A 14,989-nucleotide genomic window follows, 5' to 3' on the forward strand; every position below is an offset into this window, starting at 1 on the left:
ATTCTGGAACTAGGGAAATAACCACAGTGTGGGTTCCGGGACCCACTGAGACCACTGTGATATGGACCTGAGCCAAAACTCCACTGATCAACTGATGTCCATACTGACTGTGGGCCACAAGGATGTTTGGGTCCCTGGAATCAGGGTCCTTTCAGAGCCTGTGTCCAGTGGTTCCTGAAAGTTCTGATCATTTCCTTTTCTCCAGTGTACAATGCAATGACCTTGGTAAAAGATCATAGGTCCCTTTGGGTAAATGACTAAGAGTGTACACTTCTGGCAGTGTGCCACAGTGTGCCACAGTCCTTCTTCAAGGAGACCTGGCCTCCTCTTCATTCAAGGACTTATAGGTTTGTAAACTTTCTCAAGTCTGGACATTGAGGGGCTGGACCTGTTTTTATGATTCAGATCAGATTTTTGTTGTCTTAACCTAGAGCTTTTCTGCTTTTACAGATTGAATAAGAATCAGAGAAGCTTCCTATTTCACTTCTGGGAACACTATGAGACAGCCAGCTAGATCAACTGGTCAACCCCACAAGTCTGCAAGGGCCAGTCTATTCTGATTGCTGCTTTGACTTTGCTGGCCACTCAGTAGCCACGCCCATCTTGCCTTTGGCCTTGGGTGCTGTCACCTGGTCCCTGCCACCTGGGATCTAATTACCCCCACTGCATTTAGGTTTCCTGACCTGCAGTGACTGCAGCCCCCACCCCGAGGTCTGGCTTACAGAGAAGGGCCCTCAGGGAGCACTTAAGAACGAACCAGGGAGGGGGGGATTCCTTGGAGGTCCAGTGGTTAAGAATCCTCCTTGCAATGCAGGGGACATGGTTCAATCCCTGGTCAGGGAACCTAAGACCCCACAAGCGGTGGAGCAACTGAGCCTTCAAGCACTGGAGAGCGTGTGCCACAACTAGAGAGCTTGTGCACCGTAATGAAAGATCTCGCGTGCCATAGCCAAGACCAATGCAGACAAATAAATAAATAACTATTAAGATAAATAAATAAAAGAACCAGAGAGGGAGTCAGGGCTCCCCTTACAAACTTATTCCTCTCTGTCATGGTGAAACATCTGCCTTTTGGACCCTCCCAGGATCTTAGACAAATCCATGGCAACATTCTAGTCTCCCCAAGCATCTGAACCCCTTTCTCTACATGAAACCAAGGGGATCCAGCATTTCTAATTTGGTCTCGTGGGCCTCCTTTTGGTCCCTGTTTCAGCCAACTCACCAAAGCTTTAGAGTCCTAACTCCCAATATGCAACATGAGATGCAATCTCTGTTCAGTAATCTTGTATCAATAAATCAATACCAATAATGGGATCTTGCTTTAAGAAAAAGAAAAGGACTACACAATATTTCTGGTCTGGGAGATGGGGCCCTGTGGCTTCAGTTTGATCGATTTCCAGGTACATGTACCACTTCCCAGTCCGTGAGAGGATCATCTGGAGCCCAGCTGCCAAAACGGACCTGAGGTCAGAGATCCCGATCCCCCTTCAAAAGCCAGAAGATGACTCTGGTCCACCCGCAGTTGAGGAGGAGGTTTTCAGAAGCCCTCTGAACAAGCCACCCATGTGTTGCCTGGCCTCGGGCACCCCATCCTGCTGTGGAGCAGGACTGATGGCAGCCTTCCCACTCCCAGGACTGGGCGAAGACCTGTGCCAGGCTGGGGACTCTGGTGCGGCCAGCAGGTAGGAAGCCTGTCAGGGGAAGGGATCTACTTTTCTTGGCTTCAATTGGAAGGAAAGGCTGAGAAGGTGTCTCCAGGGAAGGAGCCAGCCAGCTGACGGGAATTCTGTAAACTATTTAGAGAATGGGACCACCCTGCCTGCTCCCATCCCACCCTGTGCAAACAGGAAGATCTGGGCCATGTCTGGGGTGGCTGGAGGCAGGAATCACCACCAGGCAGCTCAGCTGCCAGCACTCACCCTTATGGTGGACCAGAGGCTTTGACCAAAGGAACCAGGCTGAGCCCAGGAAGGAAAGAAGCCTGCACTGACCCCAGGGATCGGGAGGAAGAGTTGGAGCAGGGACCCCTGTTTCCTGGCTGGAAGCCACCTCTCTCCTTGGCTTGAAAGGGAAGAGGCAGTAAGTCTGCACTCTTGAGGAGGATGGACCCTGCTGCTGGAGACCCGGGTTTGGATCCTGAATCTGCCACTTCCTAGTTTTATCACCTCTCTCTGACTTCATTCCTTTAGCTGTAACATAAACCCCTTCCTAGAATTGTGAAGCTTAAGTGGCTAAGAGGGCTTCCTTGGTGGCTCAGATTGTAAAGAATCCACCTGCAATGCAGAAGACCCAGGTTCAATCCCTGAGTCAAGAAGATCCCCTAGAGAAAGGAACAGCTACCCACTCCAGTACTGTTGCCATTGGGTCACAAAGAGTCAGACACAACTGAGTGACTAACACTTAAGAGACTAGGAACAGAGCCACCTGGCATGTAGTCAGTGCTCAGTAAAGCAGATTATTATCCTTATTAGAAGAGATAAGAAGACCCCATGACCAGTCAATAGACCAGCCTGTCAGGGAGGGAAAACCCTTCACCGGACACCCCTCCGGGCAAATTACTCTGAGTCTCCTTGTCATCTACCCTTTCCCTGCCTGGGGAGATATTAACTTTGGAAACCATAACAGCATCGCAAGATTTACTCAGGATGAGTGTAACTGAATCCACTAGATCTGTTTCTCATTTTCCTAACAGTTGCAGATTTCTCACAATAATCACTTCAAGGGGGCAGAGGACAGAGGTGGCCCCGTCCGCTGCATTCTATGTCTGCATCTCCATTGCTGCACCACAGATAGGGTTCATCAGCACTATATTTCTAGATTACATATATATGGGTGAATATTCGATACGAGGTCAATGCAGGCTTCTCTGGTGGCTCAGTGGTAAAGAATCTGCTTGCCAGGCGGGAGACACAGGTTTGATCCCTGGGTCAGGAAGATCCTCTGGAGGAGGGCATGGCAACCCACTCCAGTATTCTTGCCTGGAGAATTCCATGGACAGAGAAGCCTGGTGAGCTACAGCCTGTAGGGTCGCAAAGAGTCTACTGAGCACGCACACATGCATACCAAGCTACTGCAGAGCTGACTTAGGACAAGGTGGGGCCAGAGTCCCGCCACTCAGAGTCCCTGCCCAGACTCCTTACTTGTACACTTTGGTGTTGTAGGTCTTCTCCCCAGGGAAGCCGAACATGCCGCAGACCACACGGGAGTTCTTAGCCGTCCAGTGCTTGTCACAGATCTGCTTCCACGTCTTGCCCTCCTTTACCTCCACGTAGCCCTCTGTCACCGGGGTACGCTTGCGGAAGGCGGAGAGGATGGCTCGGATCCGGATGTCCTCTACTTGGATGTTCATGTTCTGGGAGGGGAAGGGGTGGAAGGAGATGGGTGACCTTCCTGGTCTGGCCCTGGGGAGGTGATGGCAGACTGGGCTTATCCTGAGAGTCTGCCCGCCTCTCCCCTCGGGCTCTTGGGGGGCTGTGAGTACTCCCCAAGAGCACACAGCACATGCAGTGGGGCTGCAGGAACCAGAAAAGAAGGAGCAGGGTGACCCAGCCAATCAGAGACTTAGGGGACCCCAGCGCTCCTCCTCTGTCCTATCAAAAACACCAGAGGGCAGCAGCCTCCTCATGCAGGGGTCTCAAAGAGCAGAGGAGAGAATCATGTTCCTTGAATGCTGTATTCTAGAGGCAAAATCATTCAGACGCTTGTATTTTACTCCAAAGCATCTGCGTGCAGGCCTGGGAGTGAGTGTATGCCTTCCCAGCAATCTGCCTGTAAAACTGAAATTTTGGGCAGATGAGCCCCAGATACCCTGAGCTGGTGGGGCCACGTTGCACACTGCCTTGTGTACTCCCCTCGTGTCAGCAGTCTTTAGGGTGAAAAGCCAGAAGAGAAAGGGGAGGGTTTGGAGAGAAGGAGGAGGGAAGGAGGTGCATGCCTGGACCCAGGCCAGCCAAGTAGGAGGGGCAAGCCTGGGGCCCAGGAGGTAGGGATGCACACAGTCATGCAACTATGCCAAGGAAAGGAAAGGAAAGATTCTGAATATCCTGAGGCCCTTGTCTTGAAAGCCCCTGTTCACCACTCTCCTCTCCCCATTTCTGTGGCAGTGAGCGAAAAGGCAGGAGCCTGCTAGGAGGATGTGGAGAAGGCTGGGGGTTGAAGGTGGGCTCCTCTCCCATCGCCTGACACTGGGCTGCTCTGTCCCTGTCCCTAGCCCATACCTGAGCCCTCAGGGATTTGGTCAGACAGGGGCCCTCAAGAGGCCAAGCTGGATGGAGGAACAAAGGCCTACCTGGAATTTTCCAGGATGCTATCTTTTATGTTTTTCCAAGGTTCTCACAAATCTGCCCCAAACACTAAGGACGCTCCAGAATCTCTCACTTCCAGCCCGTCTTCTTTCTGCCCCTGCCCAATGGGGCCACCACCAGCTCTCACAAGGCTCGCCAACTGAGTCCCTGCCTCCCTGCTCTCCTCCATCCATCTGGCACAGGGCCAGCCCCCAGAAGACTCCTTCTAAAACCACAACTAACCTTGTCCCTTGGCTGACCACACTTATACCTCAGCCCCAAATCTATAGCCAGCTAGGATGATGCTGGGAAAGATTGAAGGTGGAGAAGAAGGGGACAATAGAGGATGAGATGGTTGGATGGTTATCATTGACTCAATGAACATGAGTTTGAACAAGATCCAGGAGACAGTGAAGGACAGGGAAGCCTGGCATGCTGCAGCCTATGGGGTCGAAAAAAGTCAGGCACGACTGAGCGACTGAACGACAACAACAATAATAGGACAATAACAAGTACCACTACTTTCTGGGCATTTTCTCACTTAATCCTGAAACAGTAGAGGTCTTTATAGATAGTGTCATCTCCATTTTCCAGATAAGAATACTGGGTGACTCCAGTGATCTCCCAGGACCACAGAGAGGCAGAGAGCACCTGAGATTTGCTGTGTGATGCTCTGAACCATGCCAGTTGGGACTGGGCAGGGGCACTGGCAGAGAGGAACCCAACGACCTGGGTGCCCACACCCCCGTCCAGCCAGGATGCAAATGAACTGGGAGTTTGAACAGAACCATTATTTGGGTGCCCAGGGATTCAGGTCTCCTTGCCACTGGCTTCAGGGTGCAAAGCCAGGCCCCATTTCCCCAGTCCGGCGAGATGGTGGAAGTATGTTGGCTGGGGTGGTGGGGGGGAGGGTGGCATCTAGCCCTGGTTCCTTTCCATGCAGAGCGGAAGGAAAGCCGCCAGTGGCAGGATTATGTTTGCCAGCCTGGATCCTTGGATCCATTACAGCTCCCTGTCAGGCCACAGGGCTCGCGCCACCAAGACACATGGACAGAAGTGAGCAAGAACAGGCTGGAGGTCTAGACCGGCTCATGGGCCAGCCCCCTCCTCCGACTTACCACGTCGGGAGGCCAGGCTGGAATTCCAGAGTGTGAGGAATGTGTGATGCCCAGAAGGAAAGTTACCCACTGTGGCACTGGCCCTGAGAGCTGCACGGGGCAGGCAGGCTGGGCAGACTTGATCAAATTCACAGATCCTCCCCCTCCTCCCCTCCCCAGCCTCCCCCCACCACCCCCCCGCCCCTTTCCCCCATCTCGGCCCATGGAGCATCAGCTCAGCTAAGATACAGAGTGTGAACCCAGAGGGAGGAAGGCCAGGGTAGGGGAGCTCAACAGACCCTTGTCTTAAGGCAGGGCAGTGTCCCCTCAGCAGACTAATGACTGGTGGGCAAGCTAGATAGGGTCCCAGATGCAGGAAATGAAGCTCAGAGGAGAGAAAGTGCTAGAACTGACGTCACTGTTCTTGTGTTCCCACTGACTCACTGCATGTGTGTGTGTGGGCACTAGTGTGTATGTCTGGAGTCACGAATACGTCTCTCTGGGTGTGTGTCTCTGCACGTGTTTGTGCGCCCACGTATGCGTCTCTCGGGGAGCTCGCTGTTCCTGTCTGTCCGTGTGCAGGCAGATGTGCACATGTCTGTGGGTTGCATGGAGTGTGTGTCTGTGCGTGCGGTAGAGGAAGATGCAGAGGGTTTCCTTGCAAAGCCCTGGGAGAGCAGTCAGGCAAGTTCCTTCTCCTCTTCTCTTTCCACAGAACTAATTCCTTCCCACCATCTTGGGCTCAAATCCACCTCAGTCAGTCATTCATTCATCCCATAAAATACAGTCTCTCCCTCCAAGGACCCTGCCAGCCTCCTCCCTATTGCCCAACCCTGGGGCCCTGGTTCTTCTCCAAATCATAACGATTACGTGGGCCCTCATTCATCAAATGCCAGCCAATTCATTACGCGTCAGGCTCTGCACTCAGAACTTTGCGTCCATCCCCTGCCTCAGTTCCCATAACAACCAGTGAGAGGCTAATGGTACACCCTGACTACAGGCGAAAAGCGAGGAAACTTGGCGAGGTTCGGCATCTTCTCCAAGTTCACACAGCCAGTAAGTAGATAAACAAGGGTGAAAACCGAGTTCTGACTCCAAGTCCGTGCCCCAGGCTCACCACAATGGGCCTCTGGGTCTTCACCCTTCTGCCTTCATCCCATCCCTTGCTGGCTACTGAGAGGACACAGCTGGGCCTGGGACTCAGCCTTCTGAGGCATCCTTTGGGGGTCCGCCCAATAAAAGCCCACATTTGAAGTCCACCCTGCGCCCCGCCCAGAGAAGCTATGAGTCAGGCCGGAGCGTACGTGAGATGCGAGGGCTGCCTCCCAGCTGCCCTTGGACTCAGGCCACGGGGCAGCAGGGAAACCCTCAGCGGCATGCAGTCAGGGCTCGCTGCTGGCTAACGAGCTCACGGGGGCTGTTCAGAGAGTTCTGTGTAGGAAAACACACGTACACACACAACGGCCCTCCTGATCTCACAGCCTTGGAATCCTTTCCATAACCGCAAGCAGTAGAATTTTTTCCCCCCAGAAGTTCAACTTCAAAAGAGCAGTGAAGATTTGAAACACTAAAACCTATACACATTTTTCTTTTCTAACAGAAGTCTCTTTAGACTTGCATGTTTCACATTTAGCCCAAGAGCCCAGAGGCCGTCTATATACCTGGCCCCTTTTAAAACTTGAAAGTCTGAAGGCTAGCCCTCAGGCCAGAGACAGGAGTTCACCAAACTCTCCAAAAGGCTTCCCTCCAAGGAATTCACAGAACTGTTTGTCCTACTCAAAACTCAGCACATCTCCAGGGAGGGTCTGAGCCCTGGGAGTGACTATCACTGGCTTCCAAAGGGGAAAATCAGGGTGCCCTGAGGCCATAACCTGCCCTGCTGTACCTAGCGGGTGGTGGAAAGAAGGGCTGGTGAATGATCACCAGGGCTGGTCTCCCAGTCTTGTGCTTGAATGACATTTCACATTTGCAGCATCTGTGAATGACTTGCAGATTCCACAGTGTGACAGTCTGGGGCTATTGCCAAGGAGGAAAAATCACCAGTTTTGAAAGTCTAGGTGGGGATTGCATCAGGGAAAGATTCAGGGGGAGGCAAGGCAAGCAACCCTCTAAGGACGCACCTCACTGCTGAAAGTCGGCACTCAGCTCATCGCCTCCTGTGGAGGGCATGTTTCCAAGAGCCAGATCTTAGTCCAATTCTTCCCCTCCCTCCCTCTAGAAGTTGTCATTTAATTATGCAATTAATTACTTAATGTATCAGACCAAGCCTTCCCACCTGAGAAGTCATCCGTGGAGTGGTGTCAGGTGGGAGGATGGAGAGGTAGTGGTCCACCATCATCCCACCAGGACAGACGACTGGTTCATTCTGCATGACTGCTGCTCACTTAGTAAGCCCCTTTCCTCTACAGCTAACAGGCATCTTGCTCTTAAAGGCCTTTATTTATTCAGCTATTTTCTAAATTATTTATTTAATTTTTGGCTGTGCTGGTTTTCACTGCTGCGTGGGCATTTCTCTAGTGGCCATGAGTGGAGCTACTCTGTAGTTAGGGTGTCCGGGCTTCTCACTGCAGTGGCTTCTCTTGTTAAGGAGCTTGGGCTCTAGAGAGTGGGGCTTCAGTAATTGCAGCAGGTGGGCTCAGTAGTTGTGGCTCCTGGGCTCTAGAGCACAGGCTCAATACTTGTGGTGAATGGGCTTAGTTGCTCTGCGGCATGTGGGATCTTCCCAGACCGGGGATCAAACCTGTGTCTCCTGCACTGGCAGGCAGATCTTTACCACTGAGCCACCAGGGAAGCCCTATTCAGCTATTGTTAAAAAATGGGCTTCCAGATAGAGATCCATTTTCCCAGGTGCCACCTTGGCAACTTCATCAGCACCTCACACCAAACGCACCCAGGATGCCCTTGGTCTTCCCTCTTTTCACCGAGTGAGGCAACGCCCTCCCAGTTTGCAGCCTGCAAGCCTCTTGCTCCCTCTCTCTTCCTTGCTCTTGTGGCTCGTTCTGCCCCAGCCATGCTTTTCCTACCCTTCCATCTCCTTCCCATTTCTATTGTCCAGGCAGGTGTGCAGTGAGAATTGTGGAAGTAAGAGAGCATCACAATTCTGTTTCTTTGGGGCAGATGAATGACTGAGCCAGTCCTCGTCAAACGTGGCTGGCATATCCATCCAGCTGAGCACTGTGCACTCATGTGTTTGGCTCAAAATCTTCCTGTGGCTCCCCGAGGTCTTATACTCCAGGTCAAGAGCCTTCCTGATCAGACCCACCTCATCCCCTCCCTGTCCTTTCTCCAGCCTTGAGCATCCCTTGTTGCCAGGCCAGCATCCCTCTTTTAATGCCAGCATCAAGCTGCTTCCTGCAATCCTTTTTTGCTTTCTCTCTACCAATGAGCATCCTCCTGACCCTTAGAAATAATCTCACTCATTCAATCATTTGAAGAACACCAGCTGAAGGATACCAGTCCCAGGAACTGTGTGAGGTTGACATTAGTCAACCAGATCAGCAAGTCTCTTGCTGTTACTCATGGCAGAGGGGGAAAGATAGTATCCTCTCTTCCATGAAGCCCCTCCTCCCTCACATACCTCATCCACACAGATCTGACTTCTTTCTTCTCTAGCATTTGCTTTCTGAGTCCCTCAGTTTATCTTTGGCTTATATTGACAATCTTGTAGTATTGATCTTTCCACAAGTTTTGCCACCTCATCAGACTGTGAGTCGCTCAAGGACAGACCTGTTTTTCATTCATTCCTGTATTCCCCATGGCAACTAGCACCAGACACAGCACATAGTGGGTCCTCACATATTTTTGTAATAAACTACTAATAATAATCATTTAAAAAAATCCAACTACAGGAATTCAGCTTAACTAAAAATGCTGAGTTCTCAAGCCAGAAGTGTAATAAAGACTTTCTTTATTTTTTGCTTAATGCAAAACAAACATCGAGGCCTGCATCTCTTCACAGCATAAGCACTTCTTGTGTGACTTACTGATGGACAAGGAGATAGCTGCACTTTTATCCATGCGATCTCTTGCCATCCGAGCTATTTAACACCCTCCCCTCTTCCCCCTAGAAATCTGAGGCTAGTAAATAGTTATTGAATGGAATTAAAAGCTGATCTGACCATCAGCACGTGTTCAGTTTATCCAAATGGGTAACATCTGTAAACAGCATGAAACATGTTGTACTGGAAGAGGCTGGCTACACTGTAATTATCCCCTTTTGATGATCAAATCTGAAATTCACAGCCTAGGAAGTTCCTGGGAACATTCTCAAGCCAGTGATTCCAATTGGGCCAGATGGATGAAAGGGAAGAGGGAAGGCAGTGTGGTGATTTCTGTTGCTCAGCTCTGTGTGATGGAGACCTGCCTGGGTGGAGGGGGTCAGGATGGGAGTGGCACCAGAGCTGAGGTCATGCCGAACCACCAGAGGAGAAAGCTGGCCGTCTGGGCCCTTCTCCTATAAATCAAGAGCTTTGCAACGCTGCTGGAGAATCAAATGCTCTGTTTCATTTTCCAACCTGAAAGCAGTGGAGCAGGTAACAGAGGCTGCTTCCTTGGAGACCAGGCAAGGGCTGCTGACCGCAGGAAGCTGGCACGACACCTATGCCTGCAATTGGTCCCTCTAAGCCGCGGGAGTGCTGAGGCCACAGATCAAGTAAGTCTGTGGACCTGGCCAAACCGCCTAGCACGCTCCCAGGGTGGGTACCTGATGCCTCTTATCCTAGCAACCATCACCATGGTGGCAAAGGAATGACTTCACTGTGTGTATGTGTTAGTTGCTCAGTTGTGTCTGACTCTTTGTGACCCCATGGACTGTAGCCCACCAGGCTCCTCTGTCCATGGGATTCTCCAGGCAAGAATACTGGAGTGGGTAGCTATTCCCTTCTCCAGGGGATCTTCCTAACCCAGGGATGGAAGCCTGGTCTTCTGCATTGCAGGCGGATTCTTTACCATTTGAGCCACCAGGGAAGCCCCTTTCTCCACTACTGGACAGCAAACTTCAGGATGGTGAGACTGTCCTTGAATATCAGTAGTGATTGCCAGTACCCAGCATAGAATCTGGTGCTCAATTAAAATGTACTGAATGAATGAATGAGCAGACAGCCTCCAGCTGCCTTAGCAACAGCCGCATGGAGATGGGGCGGGGGCAGTCATTGTCACTGAACCCTCTGGCGGGCTAACTCTAATGGGCCACCTGGTCCCCTTGTCACCAGCCTTTACCCTAGTCATATCAGAAGCCCCACCCTACAGAAAAGACCTTCCCAACCAGGGCAGAGAGAGGCTTTCTCCAGCCCAGCTCAAGCCTCTACTTCTTCCATAGAGAATCCCGCCCACAAATCTCTTCCCACAAACCTCTCCCTTTTGAAACAGCTGCACAATTTACCATCCCATCCACACTGTTCAAAGCTGGAGTACAGGACTTCCCTGGTGGTCCAGTGGTTAAGACTCTAGGGACACCAGTTCAATTCCTGGTCCAGGAAGACCTCACATGCCATGGGGCCACTAAGCCCCTGTGCCACGAGTGCTGAACCTGAGCTCGAGGGCCTCAATTAGTGAAGCCCAAGCCCCTAGAGCCTGTGCTCTTCACCAAGAGAAACCACCGCAATGAGAAGCCTATGCACCACAACGAGAGAACAGGCCCCTTCTTGCCGCAACTAGAAAAAGCCTGCTCAGAGCAACAAAGACTCAGAGTTGCCAAAAATTAATTAATTTTTAAAAAATTTACAGTTGGAGTACATATTACCATTCATTTATTTCATCTAAAACAAATTATAAGGCTACTTAGTCACCGATTTCATCTAATGAGTAAGTAAAACATTACCTATTTCTTTCAACTTACAAACAATTATAATGGTGTTTATGATTTTCAAAGGGTTTTGGGTACAGCACAGTGGCCAGGAGTCAGAGTTTCCAAATCTGCCAGAATGTGCCCAGTTTCGAAGAGTCTGTTCTGTTAGCTGCATAAATGCCCTTTTAGTTCTTGGATGTGGTGAAAAATAGGTCACCCTCGAACTCCTTCTCTTATGCCCCTTGTGGTGGCTGGTGAGCCCAGACCATGTCAGGCTCTCGATAAACAGAATCATGGAATGTTAGCACCAGACAGTGTATATATAATACCTCTTCTTGCCCAAGCTCCCTGTAGGCAGGGAGAGAAAACCCAGGAGAGTGGCATGTGATGGTCCAGCTTGACAGTTGGGCAGATGCGGTGGGCTCCCACCGTGGCCCTCTCCCCACTTACTGAAGGGTCCAACACAAACTGCCCACTTGCTACCATTCCTTCTGCCGTAGAGGGAAGCCGGCCAATTACACAGCAGCTGTCTGGGGAAGTAGGGCTATATTTAGCTCGGAGGGACCACCGCCTTCTAAACTGCACAGAGATGAAAACAGACCCCCGTTTCTTTCCTAAACCACCCAAGACAATCTGCTGCGCCTCCTCTCTCATGGGGAGTAGGGGGTTAAATTCCTGTCTGGGAAGTGTTTGGACCTTTCTAGAGTTATTTATGGGCTTCCCTAGTGGCTCTGATGGTAAAGAATCTGCCTGCAGTGCAGGAAACCTGGGTTCGATCCCTGGGTTGAGAAGATCCCTTGGAGTAAGAAATAGCAACCCACTCCAGTATTCCTGCCTGGAGAATCCCGTGGACAGAGGAGCCTGGCAGGCTGCAGGCCATGGGGTCACACAGAGTCGAACACTGTAGTGACTGTAGTGACTTAGCACACAGAGTTAATTACCCCTTTCCTGGCTTCAGGCTTCCACCCTCAAGAGCCCCCAGATGCTGGGATGATAAGGCTGCTGCTGAGGGGAAAGCCCTGAAGCATTTGGCAGTTAACTGTGACTAATAAAAACCTGGACTCCTGGAATTTAAAAAATGCACAACAGCCTCCATCCCTGTGGTTAAGAGCAGAAGAAAGAGGTTTTTCAGGTCTCCAGGTCCCTCCAGTAGGAGGTGAGAGTGTGGAGGGGAGGGGTACCGGATGCCCCCACTGTTGGAAGTGAATATTATCCTCCCAGCTCCATCTTCCTCCTGGCCCCTCCAGTCCTCTTGGGCTGCCTGCTGTCACAAAGGAGAAATTGGGGCTCTAAGGCCACTCAGAGGATGTGTGTGTTAGTCGCTAAGTTGTGTCTGGCTCTGCAACCCCGTGAACTGTAGCCCACCAGGCACTGGAGAAGGAAATGGCAACCCACTTCAGTGTTCTTGCCTGGAGAATCCCACGGACAGGGGAGCCTGGTGGGCTGTCGTCTATGGGGTCGCACAGAGTTGGACATGACTGAAGTGACTTAGCAGTAGCAGGCTTCTCTGTCCATGGAATTTTCCAGGCAAGAATACTGGAATAAGTAGCCATTCCCTTCTCCAGGGGATCTTCCTGACCCAGGAATCGAACCCAGATCTCTAGCATTGGAGGTAGATTCTTTACCGTCTGAGCCACCAGGAAAGCCCATAGGCCACCCTTAAATCTCACAGCTGGAGGATTTCTAATCAGTTCTGGGAACCTACCTGCTTTGGCAAAAGAGCCTTTCAAAAATGGTAGAGGGCTCCCCTGATGGTCCAGGGGTTGGGAATTTGTCTGCCAGTGCAGGAGACACGGGTTTGATCCCTGGTGTGGGACGATCCCACATGTCACAGGGCAACCAAACTCACGCACCGTAACTACTGAAGCCCGTGCACCCTAGAGCTTGTGCTCTGCAACAGGAGAAGCCACACAATGGGAAGCCCCCTGTGCCACAACTAGAGAAAGCCCACATAAAGCAACGAAGACCCAGAGCAGCCAAAAATAAAAATAAGTTTAAAAAATGAGTAGAAAAGAAAGTGAGGTGGGGAGGCCGAAGAAAAGGAAAAGACCCGTTATGTTCCCTGACCTAACAGCACCCGGCCCCAGCCACGAGCCTCTCTATGAGCACATGACTTAGCAATGTGCAGACGGGCCAGAGCAGGGATGGCTGCTCACAAGGGCATCTGGATTTGTAATCTCCCCTTATCTAATGCTTTTTCCAACTTGTCCACAGCCACAGACAGGAAACAAAGCCTCTCGATTTAAGAGCCTCTGAACTCCTGGGAGGTTTGCTTGGAGCTCTGTTTTATAGGTTTAGAAAAGATCTATGCACTTTAAACCAACAGTATTGAACATTTATTATTTGCTCCTGCTTTCCTCTTTTGAAGAAGGTTTTGAGAATTGGCCCGAGACTCATTTTTCTCCCCCCTGTATAAAATGCTGTTTTACAGTGAGGTGTCCAGGGACCCAAGAAGGGTCAGTCCCTCTGGACATACAGTTGCAAGTCTCAGGCTCCAAAGGGGCCATAACTCAGGGGTCCTGCCTCCCACTCTAGGGTCTAAAACTTTAGACCATAGCAAAGGGGAGGATGGAGATCCTGATCGGTTAATTTTCTGGAAGAAATGAACCCAGGCTGGTGAATCAGCAGTAAGGCAAATCTCTTATAACATTTTACAGTCTGCATGCACTTTTCCAGAAATCATCTGGTTTTCCCCCCTACAGATTGTTTAAACCCCCTTGTAAATGATGAGTGCATGCCGTGCCATTCTGAAGGAGAAACCACTGCCACTCCAGATTACAGACTGTCATAGCTGGAAGGGATCGAAATCAACCAACTCATCTTAAAGAAGGGAGTGGACTTGCTCTGTGCTCTGGCCAAACTCTCTCTGGGAGGGGTCATCCTTCTGAGGAAGAAGCACTTTTTCCCTCCTCTAGAAGGGAATTTATGAAGTGTCGGGGGCCCCTGAGGATGCCCCAGGCAGATGTAGGACTCCACGGAAGCACAGTTAGCTCATAGAGTGAAATTCCATCCTCCAGGCCCCAGGGCATAGTGACTCACGCCTCTGGCATCCCAGAGTGGGATGAACTTGGTCTAGACGGATGCCGTTTTCTTCCACTCGCTGCTTGGGGAAATTTCAATGTGCTCTGGAGAAGGCACAAGCCTGTGAGGGTCATCTCTAATGGTCTGTGATCTGTCTTCAACCTCCAGGTGTCTACGAGGGTGGATATGCTAGAACCTGGTCACATCCATTCAAAATAAGGGTGAGAAGAGATGGGAGTGTCTCTGTGATCTTCAATAGACTGATCATTTGTGCCTGGGGTCACAAGACACAGAGAAGTCATTAACTTGACTCTTCACTCTTGGCCACTTTTGAATTTATGAGCCCCATCTGGGGGACATCGAGGGGAGGTGGGGCTTTAATTTTCACTGTGATGTAGAACAGTGAGGGTGGAAAGCGTCTGCTTTCAAGGCCAAAGTCATGATGTGCCAGAGGTCGAGAGAGAACATGAGAACACACACTAGCAGACATCCCTTCTCTGCATGTGTCTGTGTGAGTGTGTGTGTGTAACAGGCATGACCCCAATTCACACAATGGTCGTGTGTGTGTGTGCTCAGTTGAGTCCAACTCTTTGCAACCCTATGGACTATAGCCCCCAGGCCCCTCTGTCCATTGGATTTCCCAGGCAAGAATACTGGAGTAGGTTGCCATTTCCTCCTCCAGGAGATCTTCCTGACCCAGGGATCGAACCCGCATCTCCCGGCTTTCCTGCACTGCAAGCAGGTTCTTTACCACTGAGCCGTGGGGGGAGTTTGACACACAGTGGTGGTCACTGCCAGTAGTC

The 14,989-nt window shown here is 51.0% G+C and overlaps 1 protein-coding gene across 1 annotated transcript in view; it reads right to left on the reverse strand.

Annotated features, from left to right (window-relative positions):
* LOXL2 (lysyl oxidase like 2) overlaps positions 1–14,989 on the reverse strand; it is a 113,563-nt gene that overhangs the window by 50,403 nt on the left and 48,171 nt on the right. The window contains exon 4 of the mRNA XM_019966354.2: positions 3,141–3,352. Coding sequence (XP_019821913.1) covers positions 3,141–3,352 — 212 coding nt within the window. The remainder of the gene's footprint in view (positions 1–3,140; positions 3,353–14,989) is intronic.

This window comes from Bos indicus, chromosome 8, assembly GCF_029378745.1.
Source record: "Bos indicus isolate NIAB-ARS_2022 breed Sahiwal x Tharparkar chromosome 8, NIAB-ARS_B.indTharparkar_mat_pri_1.0, whole genome shotgun sequence".
NCBI classification, from domain to species: Eukaryota; Metazoa; Chordata; class Mammalia; order Artiodactyla; family Bovidae; genus Bos; species Bos indicus.